This window comes from Neopelma chrysocephalum, unplaced genomic scaffold (assembly GCF_003984885.1).
Source record: "Neopelma chrysocephalum unplaced genomic scaffold, ASM398488v2 Primary Assembly neopelma1_119, whole genome shotgun sequence".
Lineage (NCBI taxonomy): Eukaryota > Metazoa > Chordata > Aves > Passeriformes > Pipridae > Neopelma > Neopelma chrysocephalum.
Window position 1 is genome coordinate 2,970,501 of NW_020897781.1, and position 18,793 is coordinate 2,989,293.

General features: G+C 51.1%; 1 protein-coding gene across 2 annotated transcripts; it reads left to right on the forward strand.

The window, feature by feature from the left end:
* Positions 1–1,736: 1,736 nt before the first annotated feature.
* On the forward strand, positions 1,737–14,561 carry GATA5 (GATA binding protein 5). Of its 2 annotated transcripts, XM_027697506.1 has the most exons (7): positions 1,737–1,991; positions 2,594–3,193; positions 5,314–5,480; positions 10,903–11,028; positions 11,956–12,043; positions 12,606–12,730; positions 13,746–14,561. In XM_027697506.1, exons 2-7 carry the CDS (start codon positions 2,674–2,676, stop codon positions 13,899–13,901), a joined length of 1,182 nt encoding a protein of 393 aa, XP_027553307.1. In that variant the 5' UTR covers positions 1,737–1,991; positions 2,594–2,673; the 3' UTR covers positions 13,902–14,561. The 2 variants fall into 2 exon arrangements, with proteins under 2 accessions (XP_027553307.1, XP_027553308.1); XM_027697507.1 differs by lacking the exon at positions 1,737–1,991 and having other exon boundaries at positions 2,371–3,193.
* The last annotated feature ends 4,232 nt before the right edge of the window (positions 14,562–18,793 follow it).

Here is an 18,793-nt window from a genome sequence, read left to right on the forward strand (position 1 = left end):
ACACCTTGAAATGGTAAAGTCTGGAAACCCACGCGTCCCCACGGCTTCACCCCGCTTTTAACAACCGAACAGAAACGAAAGAAACCCCGGCGGTGGCTCAGCCACAGCCACTAAGAGATTGGGGCTGGTTTTCCTCAGGGACGGATTTTCCCGTGTCGCCGCGGGGCTGGAGCCTCCTCGGGTTGTTATTTTCTTTTTCTATAGCTTTTCCACCTTTCTAAAAAAAATTTTTGTCCTCTTTTTTTTCTTAATTTTTTAATATATTTTTTCCTTTATTTTTTTCTTTACGTTTTTGTTTGTGGTTTTTTGTTGTTTTGGTTTTGTTTTCTCCTTCTGCCCCGCGGGCACAAAGGATACCCTGCGAGCCATAAACGGCCGCTTTCGCGAGCAAATAAATACATCTCCAGCCAGTTGCGTTGCATTATTCCGAGGGAAATAGCTGGCATTCCTGCACCAGTTTATTTTGGAGCTGAAATTTCCCACCCTTCCCGCAGCGCTGGTCCCTGCGGAGCCGAGGCTGGGCGGGCTCCCCCGGGCGTCGGACCCGCACCGGCGGACAGCGCTGGGCTGCGCTGCCCGAGGGCTCCGGGGCCGAGCAGGGCCCGATGCGTCGGCAGAGGCCTGCGGGCGGCAAAGCTCTGTCCACCCGGGGATGGAGCGAGCGGAGGGGGAGACTCGCCGCGGCTTTTCCTCCGGGGAGGAGAGACGCATCAACTTTGCGCGAAGGCGCGATAATTCTCCTGAGCGCCGCGGGGACAGATCCCCGTAGCGATGAAATTATGTCCTCGCTGGTCGGTACCGGAGGAGAGTTAAAACGGCCGAATTACCCGGGCTAAGCGGGTAGCTGGGACTAAGAGCAGCTTGCCCTCTGAAGTCCCTTCCCGGGCTCGCACCAAAAAGGGACAGAGGGGAAAGGGGTTTTGTCCCCGTCGCAAAGGCCAGAGCGGCTCGGCGAGGGGGCTGCAGGGAGGAGGACCATCTCTGCTGCTCCGCGCAGGGGAGAGCAGAGCAGCTGGAAGTGGGGTAGCCCGGGGCCCGGTGGCCCCGACGGGACGGTGAGAGACCGGAGGGCTGCTCTCCGAAGTGGCCCAGCCGGGCAAAGGCGCGTTGAGCCCCGGGCACGGCCGGAGCGAGCAGTCTGCGAGCGTCACCGCATCCTGGGCCACTTGAGAAAGTCAGGCGGGCGTGGGGGGCAGGCTGAGACCCCTTTCCCCGCAAGACTGGGCTTTATGTCAAAGCACAGCAGGAGCGCTCGCTCGAAACAGAAAACCTCCCGCCCTCATCCTCTGCTACGGAACCCCCGCCGGGAAGTTTTCGGTGTGTTCCTCAACATCTCTCGGCGGCCTGGGGCGGGGGGGCATCGCCTCCAGATGGGGTGGTCGGAGCGAACCCCAGAAAGGCAGCGGGGGCCGCAAAGGACGGAGGAATCCCCCAACTCTCCCGGGGGCGGGCGGACACCTCCAACCTTGCTGAGGAGGGCGGCCAGAGGGCCCGGGGCGGTGCGGGGCGCACCCGGGGGCCGCATCCGTCCCCTGCTCCCCTCGGCGCCCGCCGACCCGCGCCAGGGGGGAGCCGGCGGGCGCGTCCCCCCCGCCGGGAGCGGAGCCGGCGGGACTTATCCCGTCCCCCCCTCCTGCCGGGAGGCGCCCAATCCCGGCCGGGACCGGGGCTGCCCCGCCGGCCGTCACGTGGGCCGGCCCGCACCGGGGCCGCCGTAAAGAGCCGCCGCCGCCGCCCCCGCCGCCACTTCCCCGCCGGGCGCAGCCAGGGACGCACCCACGGGAGACGAGAGGGAGAATACTGGGAGGGAGGGCAGCCCCGCTCTGCCAGGGGGTCCTGCTGGTTTGTTTTTTAGTCCTCCCTCCCCCGCGAACTTCAATTTCTTTTTTTTTTAATTATTATTTTTATTTCCTTGGGATTTCCCTGGATGGTCCGAGCACAACTCCATGCCCCCTCGGCCGTGCCCGGCTCCGCTCCCGGCCCGCTGCCATGTGAGTACCTGTGCGAGAGGAGCGGCCCGGGGGGCGGGATGCTCCTGCGAGGCTTGGCGGCTCGAGCCCTCCGCCCGCACGGAGAGGCCTGCCCGAGGGTTACTGAGCTTTTTTACAAGAAAGCGGCAGTGCTGGTGTCTGCAGGACACCGGGGATGCTCCCGATCTTGGACGGCTGCCCGGGTCCTTTGGGACTGCAATCCCGCCCGGCCAGGGCGCCCGAGGGGCCGCGCCGCGGGCGGCCTCTTCCCCGCCAGCAAGGCCCCGAGCCGCGCTCCAGGCCCTGGGCTCCGAAAAAAAAAAAAAAGACGGGAAGGGAAATACTTTTGGGGAAAAAAAATAATTTAATTGTTAGAGGCTTTTTCCGGCTCCTTGGAGGTGCCCAGGCGGGCGGCGGGGCCGGGGAAGGTGCCGGCGGGGTCGCTGCCCGTTCAGAGGAGGTTATTTCTCGCCGTGGCTCAGAGGAAAGTTTAAAGGGGAAAAAAATAGTCCAAATTTCAGCCCTTGCTTGAGGCAGGGAAGAGGCGCTTTCGGCTCGGCAAAGGCCATCGGGTTGCCGGTGTGTGCCGGGTCTCAGCCCGCTGCTCTCGGTTCTCCCTCCAGGTTCCTCTGAGTGAGCCCCTCGGCACCGCCGGGCCGCAGCCGGACGGGCCCTGAGCAGCCGCCGCCGCCGAGGACGGAACATGTATCAGGGTCTGGCCCTCGCCCCCAACCATGGCCAGTCGGCTTATTCCCACGACTCCAGCAACTTCCTCCACTCGTCGGCCGGCTCGCCCGTCTACGTGCCCACCACCCGGGTGCCCTCCGTCCTGCAGACGCTGCCCTACCTGCAAGGCTGCGAACCGCACCAGGGCCACCTCGGCAACCCCGCGGGCTGGGGGCAGAGCAGCGGCGAGGCCGCCGCGTTCAACGCCGGCAGCCCCCACCCGCCGTCGGGCTTCTCGTACTCGCACAGCCCGCCGGGCAGCAGCCCCCCGGGCCGCGACGGCGCCTACCAGGGGCCCCTGCTGCTGGGCGGCGGGGGCCGGGAGCAGTACGGCAACGCCTTGGTGCGCTCCGTTAACGGGTCCTACTCCAGCCCCTACCCCGCCTACGTGACCCCCGAGATACCGCCTTCCTGGACGGCCGGACACTTTGAGAGCAGCGTGCTGCACAGCCTGCAGACGAGGCAGGCGGCCTTACCCGGCCGCAGGTCCACCTTCGGTAGGTCACCGCCGCCCCTCATCGACCTGTCGGGGCGCCGAGCCGTTGTACGGCTCTCGGTGCCGGGTGGGGGCCATCCCCGTCCCCATCCCTGTCCCCATCCCCATGCCTATCCCTATCCCTCCGGCGTGTCGGTGGCCCGGCCGCGGGTTGAGTTGCCCCGCTGGCATCACCGACAGCAGAGGAGGAGATGATTTTACCCCAGGATGGAGAGATGGTCCGGGAACGGGGTGTGTGCGGCTGACCCTGGGTAGAGATGGGATGTGGGGGGGGTGTGCGTGTGTGACAAGAAGGGCAAAGACCACGTTTCAAAGCAGAGCAATTCCCCCGGAGGACAGGGGAGCAGAGGCCGTTCAACCCCTTCTCCCCCACTCCACCACCACCCCCGCAGTATCTCCTTCCTACAATATCGACTTTGTGCCTGTGCTTCAATACTTACCCTTGTGTTTAAATTAGCGGGGCAGATTTATAGCTCCCTCCCTTTTAAGTAATTTATTGTGGTAAATTAGTTTATATTTGAACAGACTCTCGGTCTCCTTATTCACCTTCGCCCAAACAGGTCGGCAGCTGCATCCCTTTGCGGCCTTTGGGGAGACACTGAAACGCGCTCAGGCGTTGAACAATAAACCTCACTTCAATTCCTTTGCATCCACACCAAGAGTCCTTTTAAACCAAGCTCTGAGCAAATAAAGTTTTGGGCTTGATTTAACAGGACTCCTCGTGCTCAGGGTTTATAACCCCGGGGGCACTTCACCAGCCTCCTCCGGTTGCGGTTTGCAAAGTCCTTTAGAAGCCACTTCAAGATCTCAGTCGCGTTATCATTTTTACTGCGGTGAACCGAATTATCTTATCTTCACCCCAAGAACAAAGTTAGAGCAGGGAAGCAGCAAGCAGCCCCCTCCCCACCGGGCTGTCTCACCGGCTCGGCTTTTCCTCCCACGCCGGAGGTGCTTGGCAGCGGTTTCTTTACAGGACTTTCTCTTTGTCTGGGAAAATCCTTTGCGTTGTGCGAGAAGGGATCGTCCTGCCGGAGATGATGCCCCAGAAACCTTTTCTATTCTTTGAATTCGGTGCTTTAGGATCCGGGAGAGCGGCCGCCGTCCTCTCTGCCGTTTATTTTTGCTCTTGAATAGTGTAAACTGCTCTTAAGTAGTCCAAACTATTCTTTTATTTATTTATTTATTTTCAATGTAATTAATTACTGCAATAATTTTTTAACTTTTCTTTTTACATTTCATTTTTATTTTCCATTTCCCCCCCCCTTAAGTTTTGTTCTTTTTCCTTTTTCTTTCCTTTGGATCATTATTAATACGATAGATGATTTATTTAAAAAAAAATTAAAGGCGTATTTTTCTTCGGAAGAAAATAACAGTTCAGGAAGAGGAAGTTATTTTAAAAAGAAAGGGAAAAAAAATAGAAAGGCAACAGGAGGAAAGAGAGCGACTCATGATTGAGGGGTCCCCCGGTTTCGCTCCGGACTGCCCGTTTGCCGCGGGGCAGGAACGGACCGCGGACGGTGTTCGGAGTGGCCCCGCGGCTCCTTCCAGGGACTTTTTTTAATTTTTTCTTTTTTTTTTTTTTGTTGCGGGGAGACAAAAAGTGAGGAAGAGTTTCGCTAGCAGGAGTTGGGGTCGCGGCCGGCCGGTGATGCTCTCCCGGGGAGCCATCCCGGCATCGCCCCACAGGCAGCCCCGAACCTTCCCCGGCCGGGCCGTCCCTGCCGGCCAGCGGCTTCATAGCTTTCTTGATAAAAATCAGGAAAACCGTCCCATTTTTTTCCCCTCTCTCACTTATTTTCGCATCCCGGCATAACATCGCTTTCTCCCACTGGTAGGGTCCCGGCCCCTTCCCATCCCAGGGAGACCCCAGCCGTGTTCTGCTCTTTGGGATCTTTCGGGGAAGGGAAGGGGAATGTGTTATCTTTAAGCAAAATATTAAAAGATTAAAGTGTGGAAGGAATAAAGGGGTTTGGTGCACACTTGGTAGGCTGGAGGGAAACTCTCCCCGGACCGGGATTGTCCCCAGTACTGGAGCAAAGAGGATTGTAGACTCTCTCCCGCAGGGTCCCCCTGTGCAGTGGGGGTGGCTCCTGACCCTTACGCCGTGTGTGTCTCTTCCAGAGTACCTCGAGGAGTTCCCCGGGGATGGCCGGGAATGCGTGAACTGCGGAGCCATGTCCACACCGCTCTGGAGGAAGGACGGCACCGGGCACTACCTGTGCAACGCCTGCGGGCTCTACCACAAAATGAACGGCATCAACCGGCCGCTCAAGCCGCAGAAGAGGCTGGTAAGAGGGGGAAACCCCCCGGGATCCACCCGGGGTGGCTGAGGGCAGGGGCCGGAGGGCTGACTCGATGCCTGCACTGTTGGGGTCTCTGTTCTTGTATTAGGATCTGTTCGACTCTCGGTCCTCCCACAGATCAGTTGCCAGCAGCACTGGCAGGAGACCCCTGCTGTGGTGCAGAAACAGCTGGGGTCAGCGGGAATGGGATGAAACCAAAGGGACTGCTGCCCCAGCAATGACTGGTGGGCAGGGGAGACAGGGCCACAGGGGCTGAAGGGGTTCTGGGGCTGCACAGAGGGTCTGCGCCAGAGCCAAGCAGGGACAGTCAGCCCTGCCACTGGCTGGGACTCTGTGGGCTTCCCCTGGCTCCATTCCTGCAGTGGGTGCATTGCTTTTTATTCTCTAATTGCTATCATTATTATTTCCTAGTTCTTCCTGCAGACACACACAGCCTAGGCAGGGTAGTTGCACAGGAGGCAGGGCTGGTCCTGAGCTGGCCCAGCAGGTTTGTGGCTGCTTGCAATGGGAGCAGGATGGGGCCCAGTTCCCTGCCTGCCTAAGGGGGAAACAGGGGTTTGGCAGTTCCCAGTTTCCCTGAAGGTTAAAGCACTAATTCCCCCACCCTCAATGTAATATTGGGCTTCTTCCAATTGGGATCCATGGAGAGAGAGGAAAGGCGCCTCCTTTTTTTTCTGTGCAGTTGCTTTGGGATGTTTAAATTTGGTGGTAACAGTTTTGGTTTTAGAGGCTGTCATCAGAAGCCATCATTAAAAACAGGATGTTTGTTGGAGCTATGCTGGGGAACAGCTGGGAGCTTCTTGAGCTTTCACTCAGGGTGTATTCCTGCAGTTATTTTTTTGTATTGCAAAACAAATTATTAGCAATAACCCAATAAAAACAAGTTTCTGTGCAAGAAAACCTTTAAGAAAAAGGAAGTTGAGACTGAGCAAGATGTTTCATTCTGATCCTGATTCCAGAAATGCAGATCTGGATTTGCAAAATGAAATGGGTGGTAGCTCCAGAGAAAATCCCCCTGTTCTGTTCATCACATCAAAATCAAGGCATTTCTGTGAAATATTTAGCATTATACGACAGCATTTGCCTGTCTCTCCAAAACCCTCCTGTCTCCTCTAACGTGACGACATTAAATCTGCTGTGCCGCAAATCTCAGAGTTGCGCTGCTGATTTCTTCAGAGCGAACACAATCCGCGCGTAGAAGGAGGCGCAAACCAGTTTAAATTCAGCTCCGCATTTTGGAATGGCATCCAAAAGCATCAGTGGATGAATTTCCAGAGTTCTTTTGAACGGCTTTTCCTTGAGGAAATTGGCGAGGTCTCTCTGCTCCTCAGTGTTTTATTGTGGCGCATGGGAAAGGAGGCAGCCGTGCGTTGCCTGCACCCTGCCCGAGCCTCATCCATGGCATCCATGAGTGCTTTTCGGCAAACATTCCAACAAAGTTTTCTGGTGGAAAATGGTTTGTCCGCAGAATTAAGACCGTTTTCCCAGGAATGAGCAAATTAGTTGGGAATTATCAAAGTACTTCCAACCTTTTTTATCATTACTTGGCAATCAATACAATGAAGTTAAAGCTCAGAGTTAAATGGTTGATTCTTGTCCAGGGGAAGCGCTTTCCTACGGTTGAAATACTTGAGGGGATTTGTTTTATGGGTTAGAAAAGGGGCTGCAATTTTGACTTTACATCCTGAATTTGGAATGAAACATTTCAAAATCTTGGGTTTCCCCAAGGGTTTGAAATGTCGTGTTGCAGCAAATTGTGCCTCATTGGATGTATTGATGATGGACAAGAGGGTGCCAGGTGAACTCTGCAAATCCACCGCAGAGGGAGCAACCTGCACCCCTGTGGCTTGGGATGTTTATTCTCCCAAACAATTTCCATAGCAGGGAATGGGTGTCTTCCCTGCATCACCCACACAGGCTGGGTGGGAGCAGAGCAGTGAACACAGAGACATGCCATGAACGATGAAATTGGCTTTCACAGTGCAGCAGAATAAGGGCACGGGAAGGAAAAATGGTTGCTTTTGTCCTTTACATTATGACCTTTGTTCTGTACGTAGACACTGCATTGGAAGTTATTTTGACTTGTGTTTCACAAAGCAAAGTCCCCCAGAAAGCCCTGGAGAACACGACGTGGCCCAGATAACACTGGGGGAATGACGTCCTGCGGCTCGGCGGCGATCAGCCTTGCTCGTGCGTGGGAGAGGGCGAGCAGTCGTAGCGTAGTTTCCACTTCATTTTTTGTTTCTTTTTTTGAGATAAGGGTGACATCCTCTATGCAGCAGGGACAGCCATCCTGCTACAGCCCCTGTCTGGATTCAAAGCACTGTGGCTTTCGGCAGAAAGGGTTTATCTTAAAGGAGGATGGAGGCAGCGCTTTGTTTTAGGCAGCACCTTTTGTAGCCGAAGTTTCTTGGTGTGTTTCACAAGATACCTTAGATCCAGTCTGAAAAGCCAGATCACTTTTGCCATCAGGAGCAGCTGGTGGAGGTGGATGGCTGCATCCCACACTTGCAATTCCCCCCTATTTCAAGGAGATCTGCCCTGCGTGGTACAGCAAGGGGGGCAGTTGCAGCAGCTGTCCTGTGCTCAGCAGCTCCCACACCATTCTGAGCTAAAGGACCAGCCTGGAGCTGAATTTTTCTGGCTTGGCTCAAGGATTATTTTTTTTGACCTTGGCTCAGGAGGTTTCAGCTTGTCCTTTTTTACAGTTTGCACTGCACAATGGGTTTGGTGACACTTTTGGAGAAGGTCAGGGTGGGACTGCTCACGGCCCTGGGACAATCTAACAGGACTCCAGAACCACTCAGTGCTTATGGTGTGTGCCTTGGATTTCTCCTGCCCTCCAATTCCTGCTGCTCCCTCATCCTCCAAAGTGCAGGTTTGCCCAGAGCCTCAGTAACAAAGACAAATCTCAGAGGATGCTGCTGCCTTTGGCTGTGAGCCTCAGATCTGCCCACTTTCAGGAGCTGAGCTCAGATATCTCAGCACACATTGCTACAACATTTTTTCTGTAAACAACAGATCCCCTCAAATGTACTGGAAAGGGGGACAGAGAAGCATTGATTAAATCTGAGGCTTCAGTGCCTTCTTTTTCCCTGTGAAACCCTGTGGTTTCTTTTCCACCTTTGAAAAGGAGGTGAAACAAAGTGTCTGATGGCTTGTCTCCCTTCGAAAGACCTGCCCTGTTGGCTCTGAATTTTTTGGGCTCTCAAAGCAGCACATACACGTGGTTGATTTGATAGGCACCAACTCACCATTCCTTGAGCTTATCAGCAGCACTTGGCTGTCAAGCCCGGTCTGTGAAGAGTTTTTGTTTGAGTGTATGCTGCATTTGTATAAATAAACACTGAGCACAATGTTGAAGTCAACAACTTCCTAGACAAGGTCAGAATGGTACAAAGGCTGCGGGGTGGAGCCAGGCAGAAATGCATTTTCTTTCAAGAGAATTGCTGGGAAACCAGCAATAATGTATTGTACCCTCGTCCTTCAGTGAGCAACAGTAGCCTTGACCGTCTCTTTCTTGCTAAGTTGGCAGGTTGTTGGGCAGGGGCAGGTTCTCATGGGGTTTCTCAGATTAAAATTGTAATATTTGGTGGTAGAGGATGTTTTTTTCTCTCCCTGGCTGCGTGAGGGGGAGCCAGCCTGCAGAGTGTTGTGCGGGAGATGCAGAAGGCACATGTCGCTGCCCCAGCAGGAAGCCCATGAGCAGTGCTGGCAGGGTGGGCCAAGCTCTGGCAGGGCTGGCATTGCCCTTGGGCCACCAGAGCCACAGGTCTCATTGCCATCTCACCTGCAAGCTACAGACAAAATGTTGTGTGAAACAGGGCCAGCGTGTCCCTGCCTCCCAGGGACCAGCAGTGGCCCAGAAATTTTGGGGCTTTCCAAAAGGCTTTGAATTGGCCTCCTCCCATCCACAGGTGATGACAGATTGCACCAGGAACAGTTGTTCCAGGCTGAGTGCCTCCAAATTCCCCTCTGTGCCCATAGCAGGAGTTGGACCTCAGAACCCTTCCACCCATCAAGTGTTCAGCACCTTCCTCTGCTCCCATCAGTTGCAGGATGAACAGCACAGCCCCAGCAGCTGAAAGGCTGTAGCTGCTCCAGGAACTTGCTGTGATACCACGTCCCATATTAGAGACAAGGTCTCATCCCCTGTGCCAGGCTTGTCAGCTCACACCCCCATGTATTATTATTATTGCCTGGTTATTTCCTGAAAGCTGAACAATTTCCAAAGCAATACCACTATTTGCAAATAGTTGCTGAGACCTCTTTGCCGAGCAACAAGTGAATCAAACCTTGGCCGTGTCACTTGTGCCTCTTGAAACTCAAAGCTGATCTTTATGTGGCTGCTAACCTTGTAAAAACATTTCATTTTTATTCCTACTCTTCCCACCTCATTTGTTATATTGCTCAGTCAGGATATCAAGCAATAATGGAAAAATAAACAAACAAGGAGTTCTTTATTGCCTGCATCACCTATCATCTGCCTTTGAGTGGATTCAAAGTGATTTTTCTCAAGGCTGAAGAACATCTTTTACACACCTGAATGTGGAGAGCCTGAGATATTACTTATGCCACAGGTATCTTATACCTGGTGAGATCTTTTACTAGAGTAGGTTTAATACTTAGTGTTCAGACGCTTCCAAATGAAATGTCTACTGAGCTGACAAGTCTGAATAAAGAGAGGTGAATTTTCCAGTGGCTTGGAGGAAAGTTGTCAGAAATGAGTTTGCTGCTTCTGCCAGAACATTTTCCTTCTCCATTTGGAATTATTAATATTTCAGAGCCAGCAATCACTGCACTCATAAAATATGTCATTAATTAATGTCTGCAGGGTGTTTCTGCAGCGTTTAAGAGAACAGATGATCTGTGAGACGTGAAGAATAACCTCCCTGGTGTCACCATGGACTAGTTCAGTTCGGTTCTGCTCAGTTCAGCCAATTGATTCCAGTTGTCTTAAACCAGAGATTAATTGGGATGTTGCTAACTTTAGCAGTAGTTCTGAGTGCAGAAAAACAGAGGAGTTCACATAAAGCATGAGGAGTTTTCTTCATGCTTTTAAAGTCCAGTTGACATTTTCCATCTCTTTCTCCATCTGAGTGGATCTCCTGGAGGGAAGTTCTCTCTGCTCCGAGTCCTGATCACTTCCAGAAGATTTGTTGGAAGTTTGTGAAATGAGTTGCAAGAATACTTGCCATGTTTATCAATCTCAATAACAAAAAAACCACTTGCAAATTAGAGTGATCTCATTTGAATGTAATTTCTTTGATCTGAATTTGGTTATCACGCGTGTTTCACATTTTCCAGGAAAATGGTGTAAGTGGAGATTTTATTTTTATGGGAAAGGAAACTTCCCAATTCATCATTCTTACGTGTGCACTCGTGTGTTTGTTTGCTTGTTTTTAAGTCTTCATCGAGACGTGCTGGCCTATGTTGCACTAACTGCCACACAACCAACACCACCCTCTGGAGAAGGAACGCCGAAGGGGAGCCCGTCTGCAACGCCTGCGGGTTGTACATGAAGCTCCATGGGGTGAGGAACATATCCACACTGGGAGGGACCCTTTGTGTGTTGGGATCACTGCCCAGCAGCTCTGGGAGATCAGGTGTGGAGGGACCAGCCCCTAGACTGGACCCAGAAGAGCTGAAACCCAGTCCTGTCTCCTTGAACAGTCAAAGCTCAGTCTACTGGGGTTCTCCAGGCAGGATAAGGCTGAGGGGGTACTGAAACACTCAGGGTGCCCAAAGAAACAGTGGATGTCCCATCCCTGGAAGTGCTCAAGGCCAGGTTGGACAGGGCTTGGAGTAACCTGGTCTAGTGGGTGGTGTCTCTGTGTCCCTGCCCATGGCAGGGGGGTTGGAATTAACTGGTCAACCCAAGCCGTCCTAGGATTCTATGAAAAAGAAAGCTTACCAGGCTCCAGTAGCTGGAGACTGAAGGTCCCCAAACCCCAAATTTTTATATATACTAATTGAAGGATGTGAAGGATGCTGAGGAGCCCACATGGAGGCTGGCTGATGACATTTATCCACAGAGGATGGGAACTTTTGATAACATGCCCATAAGCCAAAGAGGAGACTCCATCCCTCCATACAAGCTTCTTCAAACTTCTGCCATAAGGGTTGAAGTCTCTTTTACCCTCATGACTGTTCCATCTGAGCCATGTAGGCTCTCAGTGTGTCAGTGTAATTTAATAAGGCCCTGTCACAAAGGTCACTAATAAATCAGGAAAAGAAAAATAAGAAATAAAGGAAAAAACAAAATCTGTGGGAAAATCTTAGCTGTTAGCCTTATACATCTTCCAGCCAAGGCCTGTTGCAGAGAAAAATAGCACTCAGTGAAGGACAAGGACTTTAGGTACTTTGCATGAGCTACAGCACGTAAATAGGAGAGCAACACGTGTGGAAAGGAGCTGAGCAAAATACAATATTAATGATTCCAAACTTTATGAATGTCAAGGTACCACGACCTCTGGCCATGAAAAAGGAAAGCATCCAGACAAGGAAAAGGAAGCCTAAAAACATTACCAAAGGCAAAGCCTCAACAGGTACAGTGCTGTTATCATCCATCCTGAGGGCTTGGAGCACAGTTCACCTCAACATGTCTTCTGCAAGAAATAGATAATTAGAAAATAATATTGTGATTTTTTCCACTGATGATTGTTTTAGATCTAGGGTCTGTACTTATTCTCATGTGAAAGGAAGATGCTGGGTGGGAATCCCAGTCCTGTCATATTCCTGTGGGGTTCCTATGTGGATACCCAGATCCAGCCCAGCAGTGCCCATGTTCAAGCAGATTTGGACTAAATTGAGTAATGGGAAAAAATTCGGGTGGGAATGGCATATTAAAGATTGAGGGGAATGTATCATGATGGATTCAACATTAGCCCATCCATCCTGTACCAGCACTGCCAGACTGTGAAAGGGTTCCCTCCTCCTCCATCAGCATCTTGGCAGCCAAATACAAAGACTTACACTGACAGAGATCTGGTAGAGAAAGAACAGTAGGGTCATGCCATGAGATGTGATTATTGTCATTAAAATATAAATTTCTTTAAGAGCAGATTTGTGCCTACATTGCTTCACCACCCTCTACCAATTATCTTCCAGGATCTACAACTTCGGCCACTAACTCCCCTTCTTCCATTACCAACTCAGACAGCACGGTCACTTTAAAATCAGAGCCCAGCACAACCTCGCAGTATCCCGGACAAACCATCGTGTCAGTGTCCCAGGTGAGGCACAGGGACCTGCAGCCATCCCCTGCTGGGGTGGATGATCCACACACCTCCATAACCACTGACCTGGGAAGCCCTGATGAGGTTAAGAAATTAGGTCATTGCTGCCTCAGATCGAGGAAAGCAGGGAGCATGAGCCAAGACATCGTGGACCAGGAAGGGCTCCAGCCTGTTGGCTCCTCATCAGATCTTTCGTCTTGCCGTGGGGAACTGGGAGGTCTGAGCCCTGCTGTGAGAGGCGATCGGTGGTGAAAAGGCTTCAGTGCAGAGCTGAGTTTAATTTCCATCTTCTGTCATGAAATCCTGGTAGTCACAACCCTGTTGAGTTGGTGAGATCAGCCCAGGGTGGAATCCTCTGTAGTTCCCAAGAAAAGGCTCCCTGGGCAAACATTGTCTGCACTTTATAGCCCCGAGGTGCTCAGCGACCACAGACCTGTAGTGCTGTCAGAGGCCTCAGGGTGCTTGTGCTCTGAGCTTTCCTTTGGGGCTGGCTGCTATTTCATATTGATGGAGGAAAAAACGGATCTAAATCAAGCCACACATCAAAATTTTGTGACCCAACAATGCCTTTATGTTGAGTCTAAGCTCTCGCTGAGCTGGACACATGTGCATGGAGGGGAAGCTCAGCCCCAGCACCCAAGTGCCTGGTGCAGCACCAGTTACAGCGTATGGGATAGGGGTTTTTTTGTTTGAAACCAAGAAATCTGGTTTGTTCTGAGCTCTGAAAAAATATACCCACACCTACAGATCTCCAAACTGGACATATTTAATCAATAAATAAATGCAGATGGGCCCTGGGATGCCTCCACCCCGCCTGGGCATTGTGCTTGCTTGGAATGGAACACCCTTCCTGCCCAGCTCCAGGCTGTTCCGAAGGACAGCTGTAGGCATCAGGGATAACCCACTCTATTCCATCCTAATCCTACCACTGTGCTATGACACAGGGCTGAGTGACCTGTTGGCTAGTAACTACTGGCTTTCTAATCCCTTTCTGCTTCCCTCCCTGGGGCAGGCACAGAGCCAGTCAGACGAGGTGCTGGCCGGCGGCCACGGCGAGTTCAAATTCGAGCCCGAGGACTACACCTTCTCCCCCACCACCATGGCCCCGCAGCCTGGGCTGAGTGTGCCACTTCGACAGGACTCCTGGTGTGCCCTGGCACTTGCCTAGAAACCCTCAACCTCCAGCAAAAAGCCTCGGGACCAATGTTTTCGGCTGGCCCCGCAAACGGCCGACGGACAGGAGGACAGGCTGCCCCAGCGCCTCAGGACTGCAGGGTGTCCCACAGCCACAGGACAGGTTTCTCTTGGAGGATGTATGTGGAAAAGGTGGATGGGGCTGGTATGGCTCTGCTGTGGCACCAGCTCCCCAAAAAGCTCATCCTTCCCCAGAGCAACCCAGGGCTGCCTCCCCAAGGCCAGAACCCCAGGGCCACCTCCACTTTCCCGGGGAAAGCCTTCCTCCTTTGAGATGAAACCAGCAAATAAATGCATCCCAGAATCTATGTTTATTCGCAGTGATTTCTCCCTCCTATGTCTCCTCTGTGTGCAATTTATTCCACTTTCCAATAAAGACTGTAATAACATGGCACCAAATAACTTAATTTTATTAAAATGTAAACTATGTGGCCTGCCTTATGTTTTATTGGCCACAACAGGAAGAAAAGAGAAAAAAAAAGCAACGGTTGTTTTAAACATTTATTGTTTTATATTAAAAACGATCATCTCTATAGAGTGTTAGCTTCTGAAGCGTTTCGCGTATCAACACTGAGCTGATGAGTCATACATGAAATAAACACGCTGCTCTTCCCTTTCCAGCTCCAAACAAAGAGTTTTTCATTGTTATTTTAGGCAAATGACATGACAGAAATGGTCAAAACCTCCCAATAATAAAAGAATACAGAAATGCTGTTTTTTCTTTTGTATTTCCTCACAGGTTTTGATATTGCCAGCTCTGAGCATTAGAAAATCAGAAGTTAGTCCTCCAAAACTTTATATAAAGGTTTGAGGGATTGAAAAATAAAGGATATGTTGGAGTTATATTTGTTTGCATCCCATTTTGGGGATGTTTTGAGTGGAGGATTTCCAGCTTTCAGCCATGCAGAGCAGATTACTTTTTAATTATTTTAATGAAAACCAAGTAGAAAACAATTTGTTAGAGCTGAGCTGTAGAAAAAATCTTCAGTGATGCAAAACCATCACATTTTCAAAAGCTGGCAACAGCATGTTTCTACAGCTTCTTGCAGGTGGGAGATGGAGAGATATGCTCTGCTGGGGCATGCAGAGGGGTCCTGGAAGTCCTGAGGAACCTGGGGGTGAAGAGAAGACCACAGTGAGGAGGGGAGATGGGTGGGAAATGAAGGGGGAGCAAGGTCATGAAGTTACTTATGGCCTACTTCATTTGTTATTTCTAAATAAAATCCCCAGCCTGGCTGGACAGCTATTTATGGCCAGGAAACTGTCAAGTAATAGTTCCTTTATATAGAAGTTGACCTGTCCACAGCTTCCTGGAGCAACTCTTCCTCTTGTCAGAAGAGATGGATCGCTTGATTTTTATTATAAACAACAGGCTAAAGATGATCAGGGAGAGTGAATCTGACATCAAGTCACAACTCAGCTGAGATGGAGGATGATGCTTTCCACCATGCAACCCTTGCTGGAGGAAAAGAGATGCTCCAGGCACTGGGGAGCACTGGTCCCCTCCAGTGCTGCCATAGCTCAGCGTCTGTTGGCTCAACATCACCCCGTGCAGGCGTGGGGGGTTCAAGGAGTATACTTTGGAGGAGTATTTATTGTGTTTCCAGAGCCTCATTAGCAGCTTGTATGATGCAAAGCTCCAGTGCTGGGGCAAAGGCTGTCACAGAGTGGCATCCCTCCAGCGCCGGGCTCAGCACTGGCACACCATGTTTGCATGGCCAGGCTCTATCCATGGATCCACATCTCCATCGTTTGTTTTTCCACTCTCTGGCCTGCCAACATCCACAGCAGAGCCAGGCACAGCCATGCAGCAGATAAGCCAGCAGCACGGGGCTGGCGGGTGATGCCGTCCCCAAATCCAGCCCAAACTCTGCCTCTGGGAGTCAGGAAATGGGGTGATGTGGCCCAGGCTCAGGCGACCCACAGGCACCCGAGGTGACGTGCCAGGACACAAGCAGGCAAGAGGGAGCAGGAGCCCTGGGTGTAGCGTGAGTAATGCTCCCGGGCAGCTCCCCAAACCCCAAACTTCACAGGCAAAAAAAAAGCAGCTCAACACAAGCCACAGCAAGATGATTTCTATGGATGGTGGCAGGGGGTCCCCGCTTTTTCATCTGCATGACCCCGAGGAGGAGAGTTATTTTAAAGGCAAACAAGGAGACCTAAACAATGCCAAGATGTTGACACCAGTGGCTCCAGAGGTTTTATTTATGGCCTGTTGGTAACCGTCGACCGGGCGTCGGGATGCTCCGGGGGCTGGTGACAGACGAAACGAGGCAGAGGGACAAGAAGTGAAACAACTGGGACATGTAATTTTTCCTTCCTGCTCGCTCCCTGCACTCGCTGGGTGACATCATCCACAAGTCTGGTTTTTCATTTCTTGTGTCTCCCGATCTTTTACTCCCATTTCCAAGGCAGGAGCCATCCCTGCAGATTTCTGTGTCTTGGTCCCCTAAAGGCAGAGGCAGCGTGTCTGCACAGTCCTGTGGGAGAGGGGGAACTCCTTTCCTCCTGGTCCTTGCACCCACAGAGGAGCCAGCACCCCTGTGCACCTCCCAGCCTTGCAGAGCCACATCCAGGGGGACCCATGCAATATTTAGCCATCCCCTCCCCAGCTGCCACTTTGAAGACCTTCACTAGGGAATCCACATCCCTTTGTATCTCTCGTTACATGATAAAGAGGAGCATCTGCCCCGATAAGTGTGAACAAAAGCTAAGGGAAAGTTTGGGTCTTCCCAGCTCATGCTGCATCCTCAATCCTGCTCCTGCAGCCTCCTGGCCCCTGGTGGCACAGCCCAGCTCAGCCCCCACACTCTCAGGAGTTTGGATGGCTGGAGTGGCAGCAATGCAGGAGATCAGACACAAAACTGAGGTCTGGGAGAACCAGACCCCCCCCCTGACTAGGTTATGGGTTTCTGTCCCACCTCTCCTGGCTCCAGTAATTGGTTTGAGCCTGCCCAGGCTGTGCTAACAGCAGCTCCACCACCCTCTGTCAGCAGGCTCACCCCTCCCTCCCCCGTCCCCAAACAAGGCTGATTTGCAGACATACTTCAGAGATCAACTTTTACTTCTCTTTCCCAAACTTTTCTCAGCCCCCTTGGTGCTCTCTCTCCTTCCCAGGCATGGGGTGTATTTGCTCTCCTACAGGTCTGGTGGCTGTGGACAACTATTATGTTTACTGTTGTTGTACAGCTGCCTCGGAGCTATCAATTGCCTTTGTTCAAAGGTCACCTGCCCAGATGATTTTACAACACAACTACAGTGATCTGTTCCATTTTGCACTTTATACTGATGCCACAGTGATTTCTACCAAGTCATCGAGTGAGTAATGAAGCACTTGAGCCTATAAACACATGTTGTCCTTTTTTATGATCATATTAATAGCACAATAAAATCATTGCTCACACAAGCAGTTGCTTTAAAAAAAATGTTTCCTTTTGATTTCTTCATGAAAAATGGAAACTTGTGGTTTCTTGTCTGCTGGACCCCCAAGCCCCAGACTCTCTAATGGGATGTCACTCCTACACAGGAGCACAGAGAGACACTGTTTTTACTGTGTTGCACACAGAAATCTCCAGCACAACTTGTGTGGCAACTCAGCTGCCGACTGGGCTCTGCCTAAATTGCAAATACCACCCAGCTGGGAGGGAGGTTTGATTCTTCCTTGGCACAAGCCTTGGGGACACACAAGCCCCAGGTGAAGCTGTGCACCACATCACTCATTAGGCTGATTTGTGCCCATCGTGGTTATAAGGGGACAGGGGGATTAAATTTCCTTTTCTTGGTCCTATGGTTGATAAGTCTATGAAACACTGTGTGAATCCAAGAGATTTTCCCTGGAAAAAAGGTGAAAGCAAGGCTGTGAGCCAAGTACAGCAGTGCTCTAGGGGCTGAATGAAGGGGTTGTAGGGCTTTGTTGCTCATTTTTAATCTCCCTGGAAGTGCTTGGTGATATAGAGAGGCAAATTCCCTTTTACCTCCCAGTCCTTGTCCACTGCTTCCTTGCTCCTCTCTAATGCCTTTTATTGCCAAGCCAGTGTCATGTAGCAGCCAGCAAAACAACTCATGTTGCTTTCCAGGTCAGCGTGCTGCAGTAATTAAATATCCAGACTATTTCCTTGTGTAGCAGCTAAACCAGAACTGAATATTCAATCTCACCATTGTATGCGTAGAAGAAGAAAACAAACAGCACCGCTCCTTTAATCACATCAGGTGGTCCTTCTTGGAGAAAGCTTTGTGTCCAGGGGTTGGAAGGAGGTGGCATCTCCAAGAATTTCTTCTGTTCAGTATCAAATTTACATAGAATAACCCAAAAGACACTTAATCAGGAACAATAACAACTTCTGCAAAGTGGTTTTATTTCAAAGAAGCTCCTTTTCAAGGGGAAGCTTGGTGAGCAGCAGCACATTCCAAAAAGGCTCTTGTTACAGGGAGTTTATACCCATCCAGTTGCCTTCTCCAAAACTCCCAAAATCCCATGTTTCAGTAAAATTTCTGCCTGAGAGTACGACTGGATGGATACAGTAAGTGTTGAGAGAAAGGATGGGGAGCAGTATTGGACTGTCTTTATAGTCAAACTTAAAAAAAAACAGCTTTATCTACAATTTTCTAAAGCTCTGGGACTGCTGGAATTTACCAGCCTTTGTACTGTTCTTGCAGGCTGACTTTAATGTTGTTAGAAAATGCATTAGTATTGGAATTCAAAGAAAGATTTTTATAGCAAGCATTTCCACAGCAGTGTTAGATGTGGCCAATAGCAGACCTTGACTATTGTGTTGTTTGAAACTGTTGGAGTTCAAGCTGCTTCCAGGGCCAATTTCTCAGCTGACACAAGGTAATAGTGCTGAATCACTCCTCCATAAAAACAAT